Source organism: Micropterus salmoides, unplaced genomic scaffold (genome assembly GCF_014851395.1).
Source record: "Micropterus salmoides isolate LMB-PRFRI ecotype aquatic unplaced genomic scaffold, ASM1485139v1 Ms_hic_scaffold_12, whole genome shotgun sequence".
Taxonomy (NCBI): Eukaryota; Metazoa; Chordata; class Actinopteri; order Centrarchiformes; family Centrarchidae; genus Micropterus; species Micropterus salmoides.
The window spans coordinates 24,048,953-24,068,091 of NW_024040263.1; the positions used below are offsets into that span (position 1 = coordinate 24,048,953).

General features: G+C 41.4%; 1 protein-coding gene across 3 annotated transcripts in view; it reads left to right on the top strand.

Annotated features, from left to right (window-relative positions):
• The window catches only part of pkd1a (polycystic kidney disease 1a), a 71,240-nt gene that overhangs the window by 15,375 nt on the left and 36,726 nt on the right, over positions 1 to 19,139 (top strand). For all 3 annotated transcript variants that reach the window (XM_038714056.1, XM_038714055.1, XM_038714057.1), the window contains exons 2-17: positions 2,629 to 2,700; positions 2,816 to 2,884; positions 4,017 to 4,088; positions 5,031 to 5,194; positions 5,556 to 5,806; positions 6,291 to 6,551; positions 6,666 to 6,834; positions 7,403 to 7,580; positions 9,076 to 9,290; positions 10,571 to 10,692; positions 10,803 to 10,953; positions 15,788 to 16,050; positions 16,271 to 16,651; positions 16,985 to 17,467; positions 17,605 to 17,736; positions 18,491 to 18,666. In XM_038714056.1, the coding sequence (XP_038569984.1) occupies positions 2,629 to 2,700; positions 2,816 to 2,884; positions 4,017 to 4,088; positions 5,031 to 5,194; positions 5,556 to 5,806; positions 6,291 to 6,551; positions 6,666 to 6,834; positions 7,403 to 7,580; positions 9,076 to 9,290; positions 10,571 to 10,692; positions 10,803 to 10,953; positions 15,788 to 16,050; positions 16,271 to 16,651; positions 16,985 to 17,467; positions 17,605 to 17,736; positions 18,491 to 18,666 (3,159 nt within the window). The remainder of the gene's footprint in view (positions 1 to 2,628; positions 2,701 to 2,815; positions 2,885 to 4,016; positions 4,089 to 5,030; positions 5,195 to 5,555; positions 5,807 to 6,290; positions 6,552 to 6,665; positions 6,835 to 7,402; positions 7,581 to 9,075; positions 9,291 to 10,570; positions 10,693 to 10,802; positions 10,954 to 15,787; positions 16,051 to 16,270; positions 16,652 to 16,984; positions 17,468 to 17,604; positions 17,737 to 18,490; positions 18,667 to 19,139) is intronic.

Below are 19,139 nucleotides of genomic sequence, written 5' to 3' on the forward strand. Positions count from 1 at the left end.
TTGTGTCTCCTGGCTTCTTGTTTTTTTCCCTTGTTCCTTTTATCTCATTGTTGTCATGTGCAGCTGAGGCTTTGCTGTGAAGGCACACCTAACATAGCTCGACCCTGTCCGGCTTCCTCCTCTGCTCTCCTTGTCTTGGCAACTCACCTCCACAGTTCAACCAGTTCAGTTTTCTCACTCTGACGCGTTTATCCACTGGTGTGTCACTGACTCAGTTTGGAAGTGATGACATTGTAGTGTTTAGTTTCTGTGTACTGTACTGTTAACACTGTGTGTGTAGTGTACCGTAAGTGTGCATGTATACTATATGATCAATGGGGCTGGACCAGTAAATAAGCCAGGCTTATATGTCAGCCACTATTAGCTTATTGAAGATATATTACTATTGGTATTTATTTTGGCTGCTAAGTAATTGTTATATGGAAATGCCAAAGATATGTTTGAGGTTCACCCCGCCATTATAGTTTGTCTAGTATAGAGACATTTTAGAGAAATTACAATTTACAAAATGTCCCACTTATTACATAATGTATGTGGGTTGCAATGCTTTAATAACTAAATTTAAGGGATCCTTATATTTATATGTGTTTGTGTTTATGTAAAAAGTAAATGTTCTAATATGCATTTGTATTATTTTTGAATAACGCTAAAAAGTGACATATTGTGATTATAGTATTTATAAATTAAGCTAAGAAAATCAAATGTCCATTAACATAGTAGAAGAAATTGTCACAAGCAGAAACCTGTGTCCTCTGTCCTCTAAAGTCTTTCAGTGGTGGACGAAGTATTCAGATCCTTTACGTAGTAAAAGCACTAATAACACATTGTAAAATACTCAAAATAAAACTCAATACAAGTTAAATTCCTGCATTGAAAATGTTACTTAAGTAAAAGTATGTAAGTATAAGAAAAATCTACTAAAAGTATTAAAAGTAAAAGTACTGCAAAAAGAAAACTGTCCTGTGACGAGTTCATTTTTAACTATTTTGTATAGCCGTGCAAGCAACCATTTTTTTTATTATGAATTAATCTGCTAATTATTTTCTCCAGTAATCGATTTTCAAAATCCTGAAAATAGTGAGAAATGCCATCACAATGAACCTGAGCCCAAAGTGACACCTTTTATAATACTTGCTTTGACTAACCAACAGTACAAATCTCAAAATTATTACAAATAAATTGAAATAATTAAAAGGAAAAGCGGCAAATCTTCACATTTGTGACGGTGGAACCATGAAATGTTTTACATGAAAAATTACTTGGGGATGCCAGTTAATTTCAATGTCAATCTAATAATCGTGTCAGCTGTACTTGTATAAACTGTTGTGTAGTTTAATTTATAACAAAACATATTTTATTAAGTCTTCGTATGTTTTGTGTGTACAAATCTTACTTTGTAAAGTAACTAGTCACTAAAGCTGCCAGATAAATGAAGTGAAGTAAAAAGTACAATATCTCTCTCTGAGATGTAGTGGAGTAGAAGTAGAAAGTGGCATGAAAAGAAAACACTCAAGTAATGTACCTCAAATTTGTACTTAAGTAACTGTACTTAGTTACTGTCTACCATTGGCATATTTATTATGCATATGTGACAACATGAAAATAACAGAACATTTCTAAATTGGAGGAATTTTGTAGCTCATGTCTAGTACCAAAGTGAACCCTATCTGTTGGTTCTCACCGCTCTGCTCGTCTTTCACCTCTGCACTACTTATTCTGTGAAATCAGTCTTCTGTGGTTGTGGAGGGGCAGTTTCTAAAGTCTGAGAAAATAATCCTGATGTGATGCCATCAACTTGGGCATCAAAAATGGGGTTTGAAAGAAGTCTGTATTTACAAGGCCGGGAGAATCATCCATTTTTTGATATTGGGATCCAGTGTTTTTGGAGGTTGACCCATGCTAAAAGTCAACATGTCTCAGCCTCTGCTGCTTTTTTTAGAAATCTGCCCCCCAACTTTCTGATAGTGTTGAGTGTCCCTTTAATTTAGGCAATTATCATTATGTATGTAATGTTATTTGAGGTGTCCTGGTGACTTTAGGGTGTAACACACACATTTCCCAATTTGTATTTGGTCGGGGGGGATTTGTTACATGTGATCAACTCTTGCTCCACATATTTGCTGTAAAAGGCAAAAAGGAATTACTGTACATGCTATGTTATGAGTTAGGAGGAAGTAAGAAGAAAGTACACTGACCTTTGTGCTGATGAAAACATTGACTGAATGAACTGAAAACATCAAAGGTCACCGATCTTTAACAGGACTATTTTTGTAGTTCCTAAAAAGTTGATAGTTACGAGACATGGCATTTTTCCCGACAACAGCTGCATTACAAAGTAAGGATCAACCAGAAAATCGTATATTGTTCTTAGTATTGTGTTCTTTGGCACATCTACGTCAAATTTAGTATGTCTGGTTTTGTTTATCTCTACCTCTGTTCGTGTGAGCTAAATGTTTCACTTTCCCTCTCCTTTGCTATCATTATATTTCCCAGCACTTACGCGTATGTGGTAAATTACTTGTTGCTTCTGATGATACTGTGCAAGTATGTGTGTGTTTGTGTGTATGCATGCAGGCATCTTGCGCTCACGTGCATTTTAAATGTGGATATGTTGGTTTGTTCCCGCAGAGATCTTTCCAAGAACCACATCTCTTCACTTGATACCAGCCTGCTAGATCGTGTCACTGGTCTCCGAGAGCTGTGAGTACACACAGCATTGTGTTTGTGTGTTCTTATTAATTTCCCCTACAGCACATTTGTATGCATCTCTGTCGACCTACCTAACTATATATCTATGTATATATATTTCTTTCAGGTATCTCCAAGGGAACAGGATCAATGTTCTCCCCAGAGGCGTATTCTGCTGTGGGCCGCTGTCAATCCTGTGAGTACAAAGTCTAGAGAAGATGAGGGCCTGGCAAACCTAAGGTGGAGAGGAGAGGGGAGGAGTAAGGGAGAATGAGGAAGATGAAAAGAAAGTAGGAGAGAGAAAGGCTTGGTTTAGTCTGGATTTAAGTAGGCACAAATCCCTGGAGTAAGCTAGCTGGACTGGAGAGCGCAAAAAAACACACATTGAATACTGTACACACAAGCGCACACACACACACACACACACACACACACACACACACACACACACACACACACACACACACACACACACACACACACACACACACACACACACACACACCAATCACAGCACGATTACGTTCAATTACAGCTTACTGCTCCAGGCTCCCACTACCTCCCTCTATCTCTCTCTCCATCTCTCCCTTCTTCCATCCATTACCTTATTTCTTCCACCCATTGAATGGGCGTCTAAGCACATGTTTGTGTGTGTGTGTGTGTGTGTGTGTGTGTGTGTGATGAGAGAGGACTCTGGTGGTTTCCATCAGTTCCTTCCAAAACCACCACACAACGGCCCCATTATGTAGCCTACTGGATAGAGGAGAGCGGGAGGGAGAAGGAGATCATGAGTGGAGAAGGGAAAGCGAGAAGAGGGGTAAAGAGAAAGAAAGAGAGAGGCATGGAAACAAAGTAGATGGGCGGGGACAGGGGAAAGAAAGAGGCTGAAACATTTAAGTTTTTACTGCTATTATTTAGCACTTGAGTTGTTTGGGATTTAGTTTGTTTCTATTTAGTCAGTCACTTGTGTGTTATGTTATATATCTGAGTTATACGAGTAGTCATTTTTGTTTAAAGAGGACGTGATAATGTCCTTTTTATTTGATAAACACAAATGTAGTCATTTTGCGTGACTGCATCAATTTAAAATTGGATAATAATGTAGGAGAAGCAGTTTCACATATTCATTCATCCAATGACTCAATTATTGGCTTCAAGCTTTTTAGTCAATGACAAACCCACACCACATTAATCTTGCCAAAATGTCAGTATTAAAGTAACTGCCACAAGTCAGTCCAGTCAAAAAAGTCAAGGAAAAAGACTCTTGTTCTCTTGTTCGCTCTTGTTTCAGTCTCAACAGTGATTTGTCTTTGTTTTCTTTCCATCAGCGATTTGAGCAACAACCAAATCACCACCATAGAAGAAAGAATATGCGACAATCTATGCAATTTAACTCAAATGTAAGTATTCCCAAATCACTGTATTCCTCTCTGTATTTTTTGTCAAATCTAAAAATAATAAATCAAATGTAATTAGACCCTATATATTGTATAGAAGAATCTGATCACACTTGCTTAAATAAGCTGAATGTTTCCAGTTAACGTCGCCTACACACAAGATGAATGAAGTTCTATTTCAGACTAGAGTGGGAGGTAGTGAGTAGTAATTATTCCTCACCAGGTCATAAGATGAGAAACGTTTTCGTCTTGTGCAGAGTCTGTAATTGAGTGACGCTCAGCGGACTAGTCAGCAATAGACAGAGGGACACATGTCACATAATATTTTATTTGTGTCATTGCTTTCTTTTCTCCTTCCATCTCTTGCTCCATGTATTCTGTACCTGCAATGAAAAACTGACGTTTTGTAAGCAAGGGCAAAAAATCCAAGCTCTGCCTGCTCTTTCCAACTACTCTAGAAATCCTTAGTTTTGGTAAATCGAGGCTTTTCATACTTTTGGCTAGTGCATTAGCTAACGAGATACACCGTCTAAAAGGAAAGTTTTATTTTTGGAATGTGTAACTATTGTCCAACTTTTGGCAGGAGTTAGCTGTTATTTAGGAGTTAACTGTTAACGGTTATTTAACTGATATTATTTTTCTCATCTAACTTAAGTCAGCAAACAAGTGCGTTTACTAAAATGTTGGAGCAATATTTTAATGCAAAAGCTGAAATGTATAACTTTTTATGTTTAAATAAAAAATATTTGAGTGTTTTTAAACACATTAAGAGAAGCCCATTTAATGTTGTTTCACTGTTATTTGCTAACAAAGTGACAAAATGTGACATTAATCTTAGTCCAAGTAAATTTAATGGAGGTTAACCTCCGTTCCAATCACTGTGATTGTTGTCATGTTTCACCATTACTGATCCAATCACTTCATCCCTGTCTTCCTCTCCTCCAGTGATCTGAGCAGTAACCCCTTCGAGTGTGACTGTAAGCTGTTCCGGCTGGTCAGCTGGCTCCAGGAGAAAGGGGTGCGAGTTCGACGCCCGGACGCCATGCTCTGCAAGCATCCTCCTGAGCTCCGCCACCAACCCCTGCTCAACGTCAGCCTGCTCACCTGTGGTATGAAACAAATACAAACTAATTCTTGACACATGTCAGAAAAATTACAAATCTAAAAAAAATGCATTAATCTGCTTTACTAAATTAAGATAATTACACAAGCTACCAAAAAGGTACAAGGTAACAAAGGTGAACTTCTTAGCAGCTGTTTTGGGTGTTTTAAACTCAAATCAAAGGACAAATGTTGATGAATGTTACTGTATTATCCAGTCAATGTGGGGACAGATTCAGATTAGCGGAATAAACTGCTCATTAGTTGACCTGTTTGGATCTCTTTTGCTTGTTTGGACAGAGTCTGATACTAAAAATTGATCAAAATGTATCTGATGTAATGTAATGACTGTGTTTCCTTCCACTACAGGTCTGAACTATGCAGCTTGTCTTGAGGACAGCAGCAGTGGAGGAGGGGGACGGAGCGAGCTAGTTATCTTCTCCTCCTCTACACCCGGAAACTTCACGCGTGAACAGTGTAACAGTGTGTGTTTTGCTGCATCACACCCCTACGGGGGTTTGGGGGCGAGGCACGAGTGTCTCTGCAGCACAAACTCAAGGCCGAATTTCATCAGCGAATCTCAGTGCTCTGCTGCCTGTACAAAGCCCCATGTTATGAAGGTATATAGCACCCAGTGGTCCCAGATAGAAATTATTGCACTGTAAGATCTTCAGATGTCAAGTGTGGCTTTTAATGGAGACCTCCATAAGTGTAGCTTCCTTCTCTTGCTTTGTTTCTTCTCTTGTAAACACAACATTCAGGATTTCCTCTAAACCTTCCTATAACCTCCCAACAACTTCCTTTCTGTGGCTTGAATGACTTTCCTCAGATTCAGTTTCAGTTTCCAACACCACTGCTGTACAGAGCGACTCAGGAGAAGTTATCCAAAACACAAATTGAAAACCAAGATATGTTTATTTTAAATCAGAGCAGTTCAAAAGTCTCATTAAAACCAAAGTTTTTATTTAAAACCATAAGAATAATAGTAAAACCACAAAAACATCTTACAAATTAACAGTAAGGAAATATTTATTTTGCTTATAAATACTTGTGCATATTAACACAGAAACCTCCTCTTCCTCACATGGTTCCTTCCATACACAGGAGTGTGGGTGGACTCTGGCTCAGGATGTGTTTGTGGTGGACTTCTCGGTCTCACTGAAGCCTCTCCCTCTGCAAAGCGTTCACGACAGCATTAGTTTCTCCGCCTCCTCCTCTGTCACTCCGGTGACACTGTCCTGGGACTTTGGTGACGTTTCATCTCGGGTCAACACTACAGGAAGAGGGCTCACCACAGCACCTCACAAATATGGACTTCCAGGACATTATGCGGTCAGTTTGTTGGCCTGGGCTGGAAACAAGGAGGTGAGGGAGAAATATATAATAAAAAATTTTTGTATACAGTATGATCAAAGAAAAGCATTTTTCTTTTCATTTTTTTAAACATAATAATAATAATAATAATTTGCGCATGTTCAGGTCTCTGCACACGGAGAAGTGGACGTGACACTTCCTCCCAGACTGGAGCTGCACTGTCCCTCTCTTGCAGTGGCCAATAAGAGCCTAGAGGTCACGCTTGTCAGCTGGGGCGCTGTTGATGTGAATGTAGACTGGTCGATCACAAAGGATGGCGTCCAAGTTGCCAAAGGTAACATACACAAACACACAAGCTCTGAGTAGCTTATGACGCTTATGAGTCATCTGATCGATGGTCTATAGACTGGTGATGGAGGGATTTCTACTAAATGCTCCACTACAGTGTGTTCACTGGCTAGTTACTAACTTTGTCTTTCTGCCATTTAGTTCTGTGCAGGTAATGTTCTGTGGGTTTTTAGAGGTTTTGTGATTAAAAAAAACTTCTGTCTGCTGCTGCCGGAAAAAAACTCTGATAGCAATGAGAGTCAACCAGAACAGCAATGTTGTGGGCTGGAAAACCAAAACACAGAAACAAGCTGAAACGCTCCTCAGAACTGGGAAGAACTGCAGAGATAATTCTGTGTGGGTTCACTATGAGCCACAGTATATATTTGATCCTTTGGATAAAAATATTGATTATACAGTATAGATGCTCTTCATACATTCTGACTTTTAAAAATACTTTTTTCATCTAGAAGTCTAATCTTTTGAAGATCATCTTTTTAGCAATAAAATAATTTCCATGAAGTGTGACTTCAAACAATCTGGGAAATCATGTGGATGCTTCTGTCCTCTGCCAGCCTCCCCTCACTGTCCAAGGGATGGAGTGTACTACACCGAGTCCTCACACTGTTTCCAGATCGTTCCAGGGGAGCTGAGCTGGACAGATGCTCGACAACAGTGTTTAGACCGTGGCGGGGATCTGGCAATAGTCAGGAGTGACACGCTGCGTAACCTGCTGGCTCCCAAAGTCACACAGTGAGTGTTTCTGTCTATATATGGCTGCAGAAATGGGGGTTTCTCTTCTCTTCTCTTTTTTGCAATGGTATAAAATGTATAATTATATATTCTCAGTTTTTTCTTAACTTGTCAACACTTCTTAAACCGAGACAGAAAAAGAATTTCAGTATACGTTTTTGTACTATAATGCAGTACATGGTTCAGATTGGGGTACGAAAAGTGGCCTTTTCTTGGAATGTGACTTTGTGTCTGGATGTGTGTGCACGTGTTGTTCAGTCATGGGGATGTTTTCAAGGGCAGTACTTTTTGAAATTCATTTTTTAGTGTTTATGAACTTCATGCCTTAAAACTTAACTCATTTGACTTTTGTCATCTATTCATTAATTTTTTGTTTTTCATTCAGTTTGCTTAAAAATAATGAATTATAGTGTATATGATGTAAAGAGATCATGACCTTAGATTTGGCCAGTCTCGCTCCACAAAAATAGTAATGCTGTACTCTATGTGTCCAAGTGATGCACAGTATATGGACATCAAAGCTTTGAATGAACACATTTCTGGCCTTGTGCTGGTCTGAAGGCCACCAGTGTTTGGTGTTTATATCAGAGAGGGTCGCAAAAAACCCATCTGTAAAAGCACAGCTGCACTGTAACTTTAACACCCTGGGAGGCGGAGTCCACAGTTCATGGTGTGTGTGTGTGTGTGTGTGTGTGTGTGTGTAATATGAGGGTGAAGCCGTGTCCTCGTAGATTGAAGTGGATGAGAGAAGAAAAAACCTGCTGCAGACGGAGCTTATCCCCTCTCTCCTACTCTGCTCATGTGTTCCTCCACCCCCTCGCTTATATAAGGAGCCCTTTTTTTTAATCAGTCCTTGTTTTTTGCCACAAAGACCCTTCCTTGTTCCCTCTCTGCTTGTATTTTTTAACCCCTGTCCGCTCTTTCAGATGTTGTTTTTCGCAGATGTATGTAGTCAGCCAGTAGAGTCTGACTAGATTGTAGTGAGTCATCCACTGGCTTTTCTTTAGGAGGAGAGACCATTTTGTTTTCAGTTAACATGACAGAAATAAAAATTGAAGCCGGGGGGGAAATGTGCAGTCCATTAGTGGACTAATAGAGTGAAAATCCAATTTATCTGTTGTAATCAAAGCGACATACGAAATAACCGACATCCCCTTTGTGACATCAATCATTGATTGCTGAAGGGAAGCTGGCATGTACTGCTCAGACTTTGTCACATACTGAGACACACATTGATTCAAGTCTGGATGTAAGGAGGATTGTGTGGTATGTTTCTGCCTGATGGCAATGTCACATTTGGGGAAAAAAATTAACAATTCATTCACCCTGCATGTGTTTTCTTTGAAATCCTGTCTTAGATTTGGTATGTTTATATGTGTCTTTCTGTGTACATTTCAAGTGATGGAGACAATATTCCAGCTGTCAGCAGCCACGTAGCTAAATGTGAAGCAGCCACTTTGTTGATCTGTGTCTTACCTGTCTGTTCCTGGCCCAGGGAACGAGGCGTGTGGCTGGGTTTGAGTGATGTCGACTCTCCAGGCAGGCTGCGCTGGGTGAACGGCTCAGAGGCACAGGAGGGAGAGGCGGGCCTGGCACATCGCTCCCCGATCTCCCGCGGAAACGTGTGCGTGTCCCTTGATCAGCGCTGTCAGACCAGTTCACACCTATGCAATGCCAAGCGGGCCTTTGTCTGCCAATACAGCCCCCAAGGTAAGCTTCAAAGATTCACACAGACACACTGACACATGCACACAAAAATGGAGCAGTTCAAATGCCTAGAAACCTATAAACAGAAGAAGAAAAATAAATTAGAGGCACATATTCAGTGTAAATTAAATTTCCACAAATCCCTGGTGCTTCAGGGAGCCAGCCAAAGATTGCCACTCAGTGAGCGTAACTGCGTTCTGTGACGTCATGCGCATACCCTTTATTGTTGATGAGGACATGTTTCTGTTTGGGAATAGGTTCACGTTTTCGGACTAGGTGAACAGGGAAGAATAGAAACAATTTTACATGATAAATGTTATTGTTGTTCCCCACATACATAATTCAGGTATTCCCATTTGTCATAATTTCTGTCTGTGAATACAGTGTTTGTAAAGGAATAAAATATTACATTTATTAAAATGAACATGGACCTCAAAGCTGTAGAAAATAAGCAGACTCCATAAAGTGTTTTATAATATTCATATGTGGAAAGTGGATATCTGATTACAAATGGAGCACATTTGATTGCTGCCATTTTGTCCACACCCAAAGTGCAAAGTGTTGACCATATCTAGATATTAAGTGACCAACATAAGTTGAGTTGAGGTTAAAAACATGTTAAGAAATGGGCCGTTTGACTGGCTTTAACCCCAAATAATTGTTGTTGGATGATAACATGCCATCTACTTATAATGTGCACATGCTCAACCAGATGGCGCCTGGAGGTGTTAAATTTATATTGTACTCATTTCTGAGTCAGTACGAAGCTTCTCTGACATTCTGATTAAGTTATTATCATGAAACAGAACAATAAACTTCAAGGCGTACATGTCAGTCTATCACATGATGTAACACGCAGACGTAATTCCTCAGCAGCAAACGGTTTTACCGAGAAACCAGCAGAATCTACAACTGCCTTCAAAACTGAACAGAAATCCAGTGTAACCTGTGAAATTTAGTGTATATTTGTGGCAGTCCGCAGCTTGTGTGTGTGTGTCTACCTGTCTAATTGTGTTTCTGTGGTCCAGTCTGTCTTTGACTCTGTCTCTGTGTCAGTGTGCAGTGTGCAGTGAGCTGATACATCGTGTACTGAAGTGTTCTTCCTAATCTCAGAGATTTGTTCTCTCTCTCACCTTCTTCTCTCTTTCTCAAAGAAATGTGTAACAGTGTGGACTGCAGTTGTCCATCATTTCTTATAAATTGCCTTCACTACCTCTCAGCTCTTTTTAAATCCTTCTCTCGTCTTTTGTCAGATTGAATTCATTCTGTTTGTGCCTCTACAGTGCGTGTTCCAGATGCTGGCCTCTACATGGTGGGCCTGGCTGTGTTTCCCTCCCATAAACATTTGCACCGCGCCCCATCCGCTCCGTCCTCCACTCCACAACCTCCCAGCGGTGGCATAGAAGTGAGGAGGAGTCTCATGTTGTTTATTTAATCACCGTATTGTTCTCCTTAAACCTTTATTCAGCAAAGTGTTTTTCTAAACATGTGAAATGTCCCTTTTTTTTCACTCAGGTGCTGTTGTTCCCGGCTATGAGCTTTGTTCAGCCAGGTCGTCTGTCCTCCCTAGAGTTCGTCACTCAGGACCTCAGTTCACAAATCCACGTTCGATTCCAGACGTACAGACCTCACTGCCATCATCCCGGCCTGCACCTGCTGCTGCCCAGTGAGTAAAACACAGAAAAACACTCACACTTGACACATGAAACCATCTGCACATTCCTGGTTTCAGCAGGTGTTAAAAACCCTATAAGCCACCTGCACCCACACCTCCAGTTACACAACAACCTCCACACACACACACACACACACACACACACACACACACACACACACAGCCTTGTCTAAAATTGTTAGGTAGGTGAACATGAAAGGAATATTTCAATGAAAACAGAAAGTAGGGTAACCCAAGAGAGGAAGGAAACAAGACCAGTGGTCACCTCCCTTTTGAGCGCTTCCTGTCCTTGTCCAAACACATGACACGTAACTGCAAGACACAGAAATCAAAGACAGACAGAAATCCACAGAGAGGCGAGCGGCTTCTTGAAGACATGAGATCACGTTTTAGGTGAAATTTTCATTTTGAATTTGTGAATGCAGCCACAGGGGAGGAGACAGTGGAGATACTGAGATAATACAACTGGATTATTAATTACAGAGAAAGCCAGTTTGCTCTACCCGACTGGAAGATGGATATCAGACCATCAAACTAATTATGTTCCCACTACAAATACACGCGCATTCACACACATCTTTTACATTCATATTCCAGTGCACACTATTCGGCTTGTTTTTTAAAGATACTTTCTTGGGTGATTTTATCTCTTTGATCCAGTAATTCATTGCTTTTATCTGCAGGTTTGCTCCATTATGCTTGTTAGATGTCAAGAGAAATCAGGCAACACCACAGTTACAAATCAGTTCTCACAAAATCAGCATTTCTCTGGGTTTTTTTTATGAAAACGCTCAATTTGTCTTCTTTGCATCGATATATAGTGTTTGTTATTAAACAGAAACAATAATTAACAATAATATATGAATAGACTACAGACTTCTACTCCACTACATTTATTTGATAGTTATAGTTACTTTTTAGATATGCCTACAAAACATGGTTGGCTTGTACACTCACCTAAAGGATTATTAGGAACACCTGTTCAATTTCTCATTAATGCAATTATCTAATCAACCAATCACATGGCAGTTGCTTCAATGCATTTAGGGGTGAGGTCCTGGTCAAGACAATCTCCTGAACTCAAAACTGAATGTCAGAATGGGAAAGAAAGGTGATTTAAGCAATTTTGAGCGTGGCATGGTTGTTGGTGCCAGACGGGCCGGTCTGAGTATTTCACAATCTGCTCAGTTACTGGGATTTTCACGCACAACCATTTCTAGGGTTTACAAAGAATGGTGTGAAAAGGGAAAAACATCCAGTATGCGGCAGTCCTGTGGGCAAAAATGCCTTGTTGATGCTAGAGGTCAGAGGAGAATGGGCCGACTGATTCAAGCTGATAGAAGAGCAACTTTGACTGAAATAACCACTCGTTACAACCGAGGTATGCAGCAAAGCATTTGTGAAGCCACAACACGCACAACCTTGAGGCGGATGGGCTACAACAGCAGAAGACCCCACTGGGTACCACTCATCTCCACTACAAATAGGAAAAAGAGGCTACAATTCGGAAGAGCTCACCAAAATTGGACAGTTGAAGACAGGAAAAATGTTGCCTGGTCTGATGAGTCTCGATTTCTGTTGAGACATTCAGATGGTAGAGTCAGAATTTGGCGTAAACAGAATGAGAACATGGATCCATCATGCCTTGTTACCACTGTGCAGGCTGGTGGTGGTGGTGTAATGGTGTGGGGGATGTTTTCTTGGCACACTTTAGGCCCCTTAGTGCCAATTGGGCATCGTTTAAATGCCACGGTCTACCTGAGCGTTGTTTCTGACCATGTCCATCCCTTTATGGCCACCATGTACCCATCCTCTGATGGCTACTTCCAGCAGGATAATGCACCATGTCACAAAGTTTGAATCATTAGGGCCCGAGCACGACTGTGCGAGGTCCCTATTGAATTAGCTAAGATTTTGTTTTTATTTTTTTCTGCAAAGTAAGCTCCATTGTCGGGGCCTAAACATACTTGAAAACTCACCAAACTTTGCAAACATGTCAGAACTGGTGAAAAATTTTGTATTTTATGGGTTTCGCGCATGGGCGTGGCAAAATGACTCGCTAGCGCCACCTAGAAAATTGGAAAAGATTATCCCCTCGTTCACGTTCAACGGCCATTTTTGGATGATTTACACACTTCGTACTTTAACGAACTCCTCCTAGGGATTTAGTTGGATCGACGTCAAATTTCTGCTGTAAAGGCATTGATGATGAAAAGTTGTGCTATTTGCGAGTTTTCGTCAATGGGCGTGTCTGTGGCGTCGATGATTCGCCATGACACAGGAAGTTGTTGTAACTTCAGTGTACATGCTCACATCTAGACCAAACTGTACATGTAGGATGAGAGTCCCGCCCTGAACACATGTACATGCCGACATTCACCCACAGTCATAGCGCCACCTGCTGGCAACAGGAAGTGACTTTTATCGAAGCAGCCCCCGCCGCACGTTTCACCTACGTATACAAATTTTCTGTGGTACGTGTATCTTGTCCAGACGCACAAACGACTTAAAATTTCTGTTGTGCCTTCTAAAGGCATTGAAGATGAAAAGTTGTGGTATTTGCAAGTTTTCGTCAATGGGCGTGTCCGTGGCGTGGCGTCAAAGATCAACTCTTCGCCATGACACAGGAAGTTGTTGTAACTTCAGTGTACATGCTCACATCTGAACCAAACTTTACGTGCTTGATAACTCTCCCACCCCGCTATGGAGGACCGATCCTGACACAGTCAGAAATAAATATAGAAATAAATAAATGCTCAATAAATAAATAAGCATCCAATTAAATACACAAAAAAATAAAGTAAATAAATAAATGTAGGTAGTAATTAAATTATACAAGGAGACATAAATGTATATATTTTAATTAGTGCCTTTACTTATTCACCTTTGTTATAATTACCTTATTTATTTATTCTCCATTATAATCTTCAACTTTATTTATTACTAATTTTGTAAATGTATTTATTTAAGTGTGTGTTTTAATATTTTTGTCTGTTTTATTCTTCCTTTGTATTTTTTTACCTTATTTATTTTCACCCATGGTATTTATTTCTGCCTGTCCTTTTTAAATTTCTGTATGCATTTCTGCCTCATTATGCAAATGAGGAGGGGCTGTGTCTCAAGGGGTCATCTTCTCTGCTATTGGTGGACCAGTCAGACAGGAGAGCTCTAGGCCTACTCTGCCTGCAGACATCAACGATCTTGCCCCTCACACAGTCAGATGGCTTCCTTCAGTGCGCTGAGGTGTTTAACAACTCTGAAGACACTACCAGCCATGTTTTCCTTCTCTTTTCATGTAGACGCTCCAACAGACAGTGCTTTCAGTTTGCTGCATGCATGGACACAGAACTGCGGTATAGGGAGAAGCACACGGTCAGCTGGCTGCAGCTAAATCTGGAGCGCACTCGTATTCAATTCTGTATGGTAAATTCAGTTTTAAAGGAGCAGAACAAAAATGTCAGGGAAATTACTTTATTTAGATTTAAGTACTGCAGTTGTACATTTGAAATACCTTCCTACCTTTCTGATAGGAAGCCTTCTTGAGGTGGTATAAAACATTTCTTCTTAAATTATGATTTGAGTTGTGGACAACTATGACCACATGAATTAAAAAAATTTAACATTTCACTGCCCAAGTCAGCTATAACATAAGTCTTGTTCATTAGACTACATGCTGTACAGTATTTGTGGACAGAAATCCTCCTAGGGATTTAGTCTGACCGACTTCAAATTTCTGCTGTGCCTTCTAAAGGCATTGAAGATGAAAAGTTGTGCTATTTGCGAGTTTTCGTCAATGGGCGTGTCCGTGGCGTGACGTCAAAGATCAACTCTTCGCCATGACACAGGAAGTTGTTGTAACTTCAGTGTACATGCTCACATCTGAACCAAACTTTACGTGCTTGATAACTCTCCCACCCCGCAGACATCGACACACCAATACCGATTTATATTAATAGCGGCAATTGCTATGTAGCTCCACATAGGGGACACAGGAAGTGACATATAACACCTTCATGCGGCATCGGAACCGCGTAGCAAATTCACAGCCGCACTGGCAGAGCTCCAGAATGTGCAACGCGGCCGGCTCACACCCGGACGCGCTACAAGTGCGAGGGCCCGCCCAACGCTGCTTGCAGCTTTAATTTCAAATTGGTTTCTTGAACATGACAATGAGTGCACTGTACTAAAATGGCCCCCCCAGTCACCAGATCTCAACCCAATAGAGCATCTTTGGGATGTGGTGGAACGGGAGCTTCATGCCCTCGATGTGCATCCCACAAATCTCCATCAACTGCAAGATGCTATCCTATCAATATGGGACAACATTTCTAAAGAATGCTTTCAGCACCTTGTTGAATCAATGCCACGTAGAATTAAGGTAGTTCTGAAGGCAAAAGGGGGTCAAACACAGTATTATTATGGTGTTCCTAATAATCCTTTAGGTGAGTGTATATAAGTTATAGAACTACCCAATAGTATATGAAATAGTTAGGTATGTATTAAATAAGAAGGGGCAGTTGTCTAGTCGACTTCAGGGAGTGTCGAAGGGCCCTTGAGCAAGACATTGAACCCCTAGCTGCCTCTTGATGAGCAGGCTGGTACCTTACATGGCAACTACTGCCATCAGTTTATGAATGTGTATGTGAATGGGTGAATGTTGGCATTTGCTTTAAAGCGCTATATAAATGCAGTCCATTTTCCATTTAAGGAGGTAGAATTGAAATTAGCTCCGTTAAATGGAATAAGAGAGAAAGAATACTTTTGTAAGATGTCCAAAATTCAATTAAAAATAAATGATTCAAACAAGATACATCTTGTGTGTCAGGTTGTGGAGGTCCCGCGTGTTCTCCGGTGGCTGTTTGTGTGCCTAATGACACCAGGAGCAGTGATCCACCCTCTTGCCCCCGACTAGAGCAGTGGTGTCCCTTCCAGCGCAGTTGCCTGCCCTTGTCTAGTCCCTGCCAACCATCTTCCTGTCCTAACTGCACCCAGGCTCACCGCCTGCCCCCTGGGGTGCTGAGGCCCCGATACACCCTTCAGAAAGAGGTGGTCTTCACTCTGTCAGCAGGACAAGCTGCACACATACTGGTGAGAGGATTTACTTTTACCTCCAAACTTATTTAGTCAGGGAGAGAGTTTTCAGTGCTAAAGCTTTTGATATGAAATGCTGTAAACCCAGAACAAATAGTTCATGACTGCCAGCTTTAATTTGAGGTTGTTTGGACAGTTAAGGGATTACAGCTGTTGCACAAGACCTGCCATTTCACCGCAATAAAAGAGGCACTCTCCTCATCCCTGTTTCTCCCAGGTACAAGAACAATTGGAGGATCTCCTGGTCTCCCGTGGTGATGTCATCGCCCTGCAACATGATGCCGGCCCTGCCTCCCTTCTCCACTGCCAATCCTCCCCACACTCACTGTGGCGACAACCTGTTTTAGCCCTCAACCAATCAGAGTGGTTCTGGACCAACAACACCAGACAGTCAACAGACTCCTCCGCTCACCACAATGCTGACCCTCTGCCAGACCCAGAGCTTGACGTGAAGGCCCTGGTGGAGGATGGCGAGGGAGGTTGGCTGGAGGAAGTAGTTTGCCCCGTCAGAGTGCTCTATGTGGGCCACAGTGAGACTCAGCTGCAGGGAGCACAGCTGTCTGCTGGTCTACCCCAGCCCGGACTCTACAGCCTGCTGGTAAGACATCAGTGTCATATCCCAGCATGCATCTGACAATCTTACTATATGGAGGAATAAATAGGAAAAAAAAAAGTTTTTTAATTAACCAATATTTTTGCATTTTTTTCCAATGTTCCTGAGTCAGATTCAGGTTTGATTTTCAACTAGGATTGATTCTAGCAGTGTGTGTGTGTGTGTGTGTGTGTGTGTGTGTGTGTGTGTGTAATACAAACTAAAAAATCACCATTAAGCTGTGTAAGTGATGTCTATACCTGCTTTTCATCCTATATTGGTAATATTATTTTGTCCTAACAAATTAATTGAGACTAAACTGAATATGATAAATTTCAGGTAACTTCAGCTGAGCCATCATACCGGGCCTCAGCATCGTGCCCGTTGCGGGTGGTGCCTCCTCTGGGCTTGACGATCCTCCACCCCCCTACCCGGAATGGCACCCTCTACATGCAACCCAACGACACCCGGCTGCTGCTCAGTGTCCAGTCTCGCTACTCGACAAATGCCTCTCGGCGGGGCAGTAATTGCACTGTGACATTTCAGAGCCACTGTCCCCCAGAGTTTTCTTCCCGCCCAGTGCTCTGTCAGCCCGGGCCAAGCTCAGGGTCCAGGATCGAGGTTGCAGAGCCAAGCCTGTATGCAGTGCTGGATCTGAGCCTGGGGATGGAGGAGCGAAGGAGCCCAGTGCAGGTGGAGCTGGAGGCCCACAATAGTGTGACGGAGGCCAGCCTGTCTGTGGTCGTCCAACTGGAAGAGCCACTCAGAGGACTGGTGGTGCAGCCGCACCCTGCACACAGAGTTCTGATGGAGTCAGTCGTGGTGAGTGTGTGTTTTGTGCTTATGTGTTTACTTCAGTGGTATTAAGTTCCTATTTGATATTGGTATTATGCACATTGCACTGTACCTTTTTATGATGTCACTTCACATATATGTATATATGTTTGTGTGTGTTTTAGAGCTACACATCTTCAGTGCTTGAAGGTTCTAATCCCACATTTAAATGGACAGTGGATGACAAGCCCTACTTCACCTATTACAACACTGTCCTCAATGTCATCTACCAGCATGCTGCCATCTACAAGCTCACAGTGAGTTTCTGTTTAAATCCAATATGAGTCAAACTGTTGTGAAACTGCTGAACTGTCCTGTCTGTTAACATCAGTGCCAGGATATTCATTGTTTTAATTACATTCATATGTGACAGGTTTGTTTTTGATATCCAGATTTTTAATGATGCATCCACAAACACAGACAAAATGTCTGTAAATGTATGCTACTTCACCATCCACTGTTATTTTCTGGTTTAAAGTTAGGACTGTAAGGTTTAGCTGGAAGCTTTATTATTAGAAGTCAGACAGTTTCTCAAACAGCATCAATATATGAAAAATAAATAACAGCAGGACACCTGCCAGCATCTGAAAACATGGAGATTTTTGAAAGATTTTAGATTTCATTATGTTAACATTATTATTTCTGTTAATTCCATCCGAAAGAAAGAAATCTATTGCACATACTAGACTGAATTGATCGACTATTTTGTGGAATAATTGTTGGTCTATAAATGGTCAGGAAACTGTGAAAAATGTGGTTTCCCAGAGTCCAACTTGAGATCTTGTCCAAAGATTCAACTTGTTCTAATAGACAATTAATAAAACCAGCAAATATTTATATTAAAGGCAGTTGCACATGTTTACCATTCTGGCTTTAAAATGACTGAAAGGATAAGTCATTGCAGCTCGTTCTGTTGTTTCACAGTTAAAGCTAGCATAGCTTAGATGTGACACAAAACTTCTTACCGGCTGTCTACCAACTGTCTAACTAGTTATGTGCCATCTCTTCCAGGTGACAGCCATGAACCATGTCAGCACCCTCACAGAGCATTTCAACGTGACTGTGGACCGGCTGCAGCCCATGGCCAACCTCACAGTAAAGGGTGTGCCAGATGTGGTCCCTCAGGGCTCCACTCAGACTCTCACCACCTCTGTGCTCGTCGACATGTCTGTGGCTGCCACTTTCCGGTATGAACAGAGGGGAGGTGGATGGATAGATAGATAGATAGATAGATAGATCTTCTATATTGTGTTTTCAAACAAAAATCAGATCACTGCCTCTTTTTATCTCTCTTTCTCTTCTAATACAGTGAAAACAGTGAATATGTTTGTGTGACTGTTCCTTTCTTCTGCTCTATCTGTCTGTCTGTCTTTGTCTTTGTCTTTGCTCTTTTCTCTGTTTTTCTCTTCCTGTGCGCCGTAATAGCACTGCAGCAGTCATACCATGCAGAGCCTTGGATTTATAACCGTGTGGTTAGAACAGATTGCTGACAAGAATTTTCCCTTTTGCTTGGCTGTTTCCCCTGCACTTTTCTTCCCCCTTTTCTTCCACTCTTTCTCTTTTACTCATTTCTCTCCCTCCCTCTTTCACATTCCCACCCTCCCAACTGTGGCGCTCTCTTTCACTTAGTTTTCCTCCACTCTCACCATTCTTGGTCCAG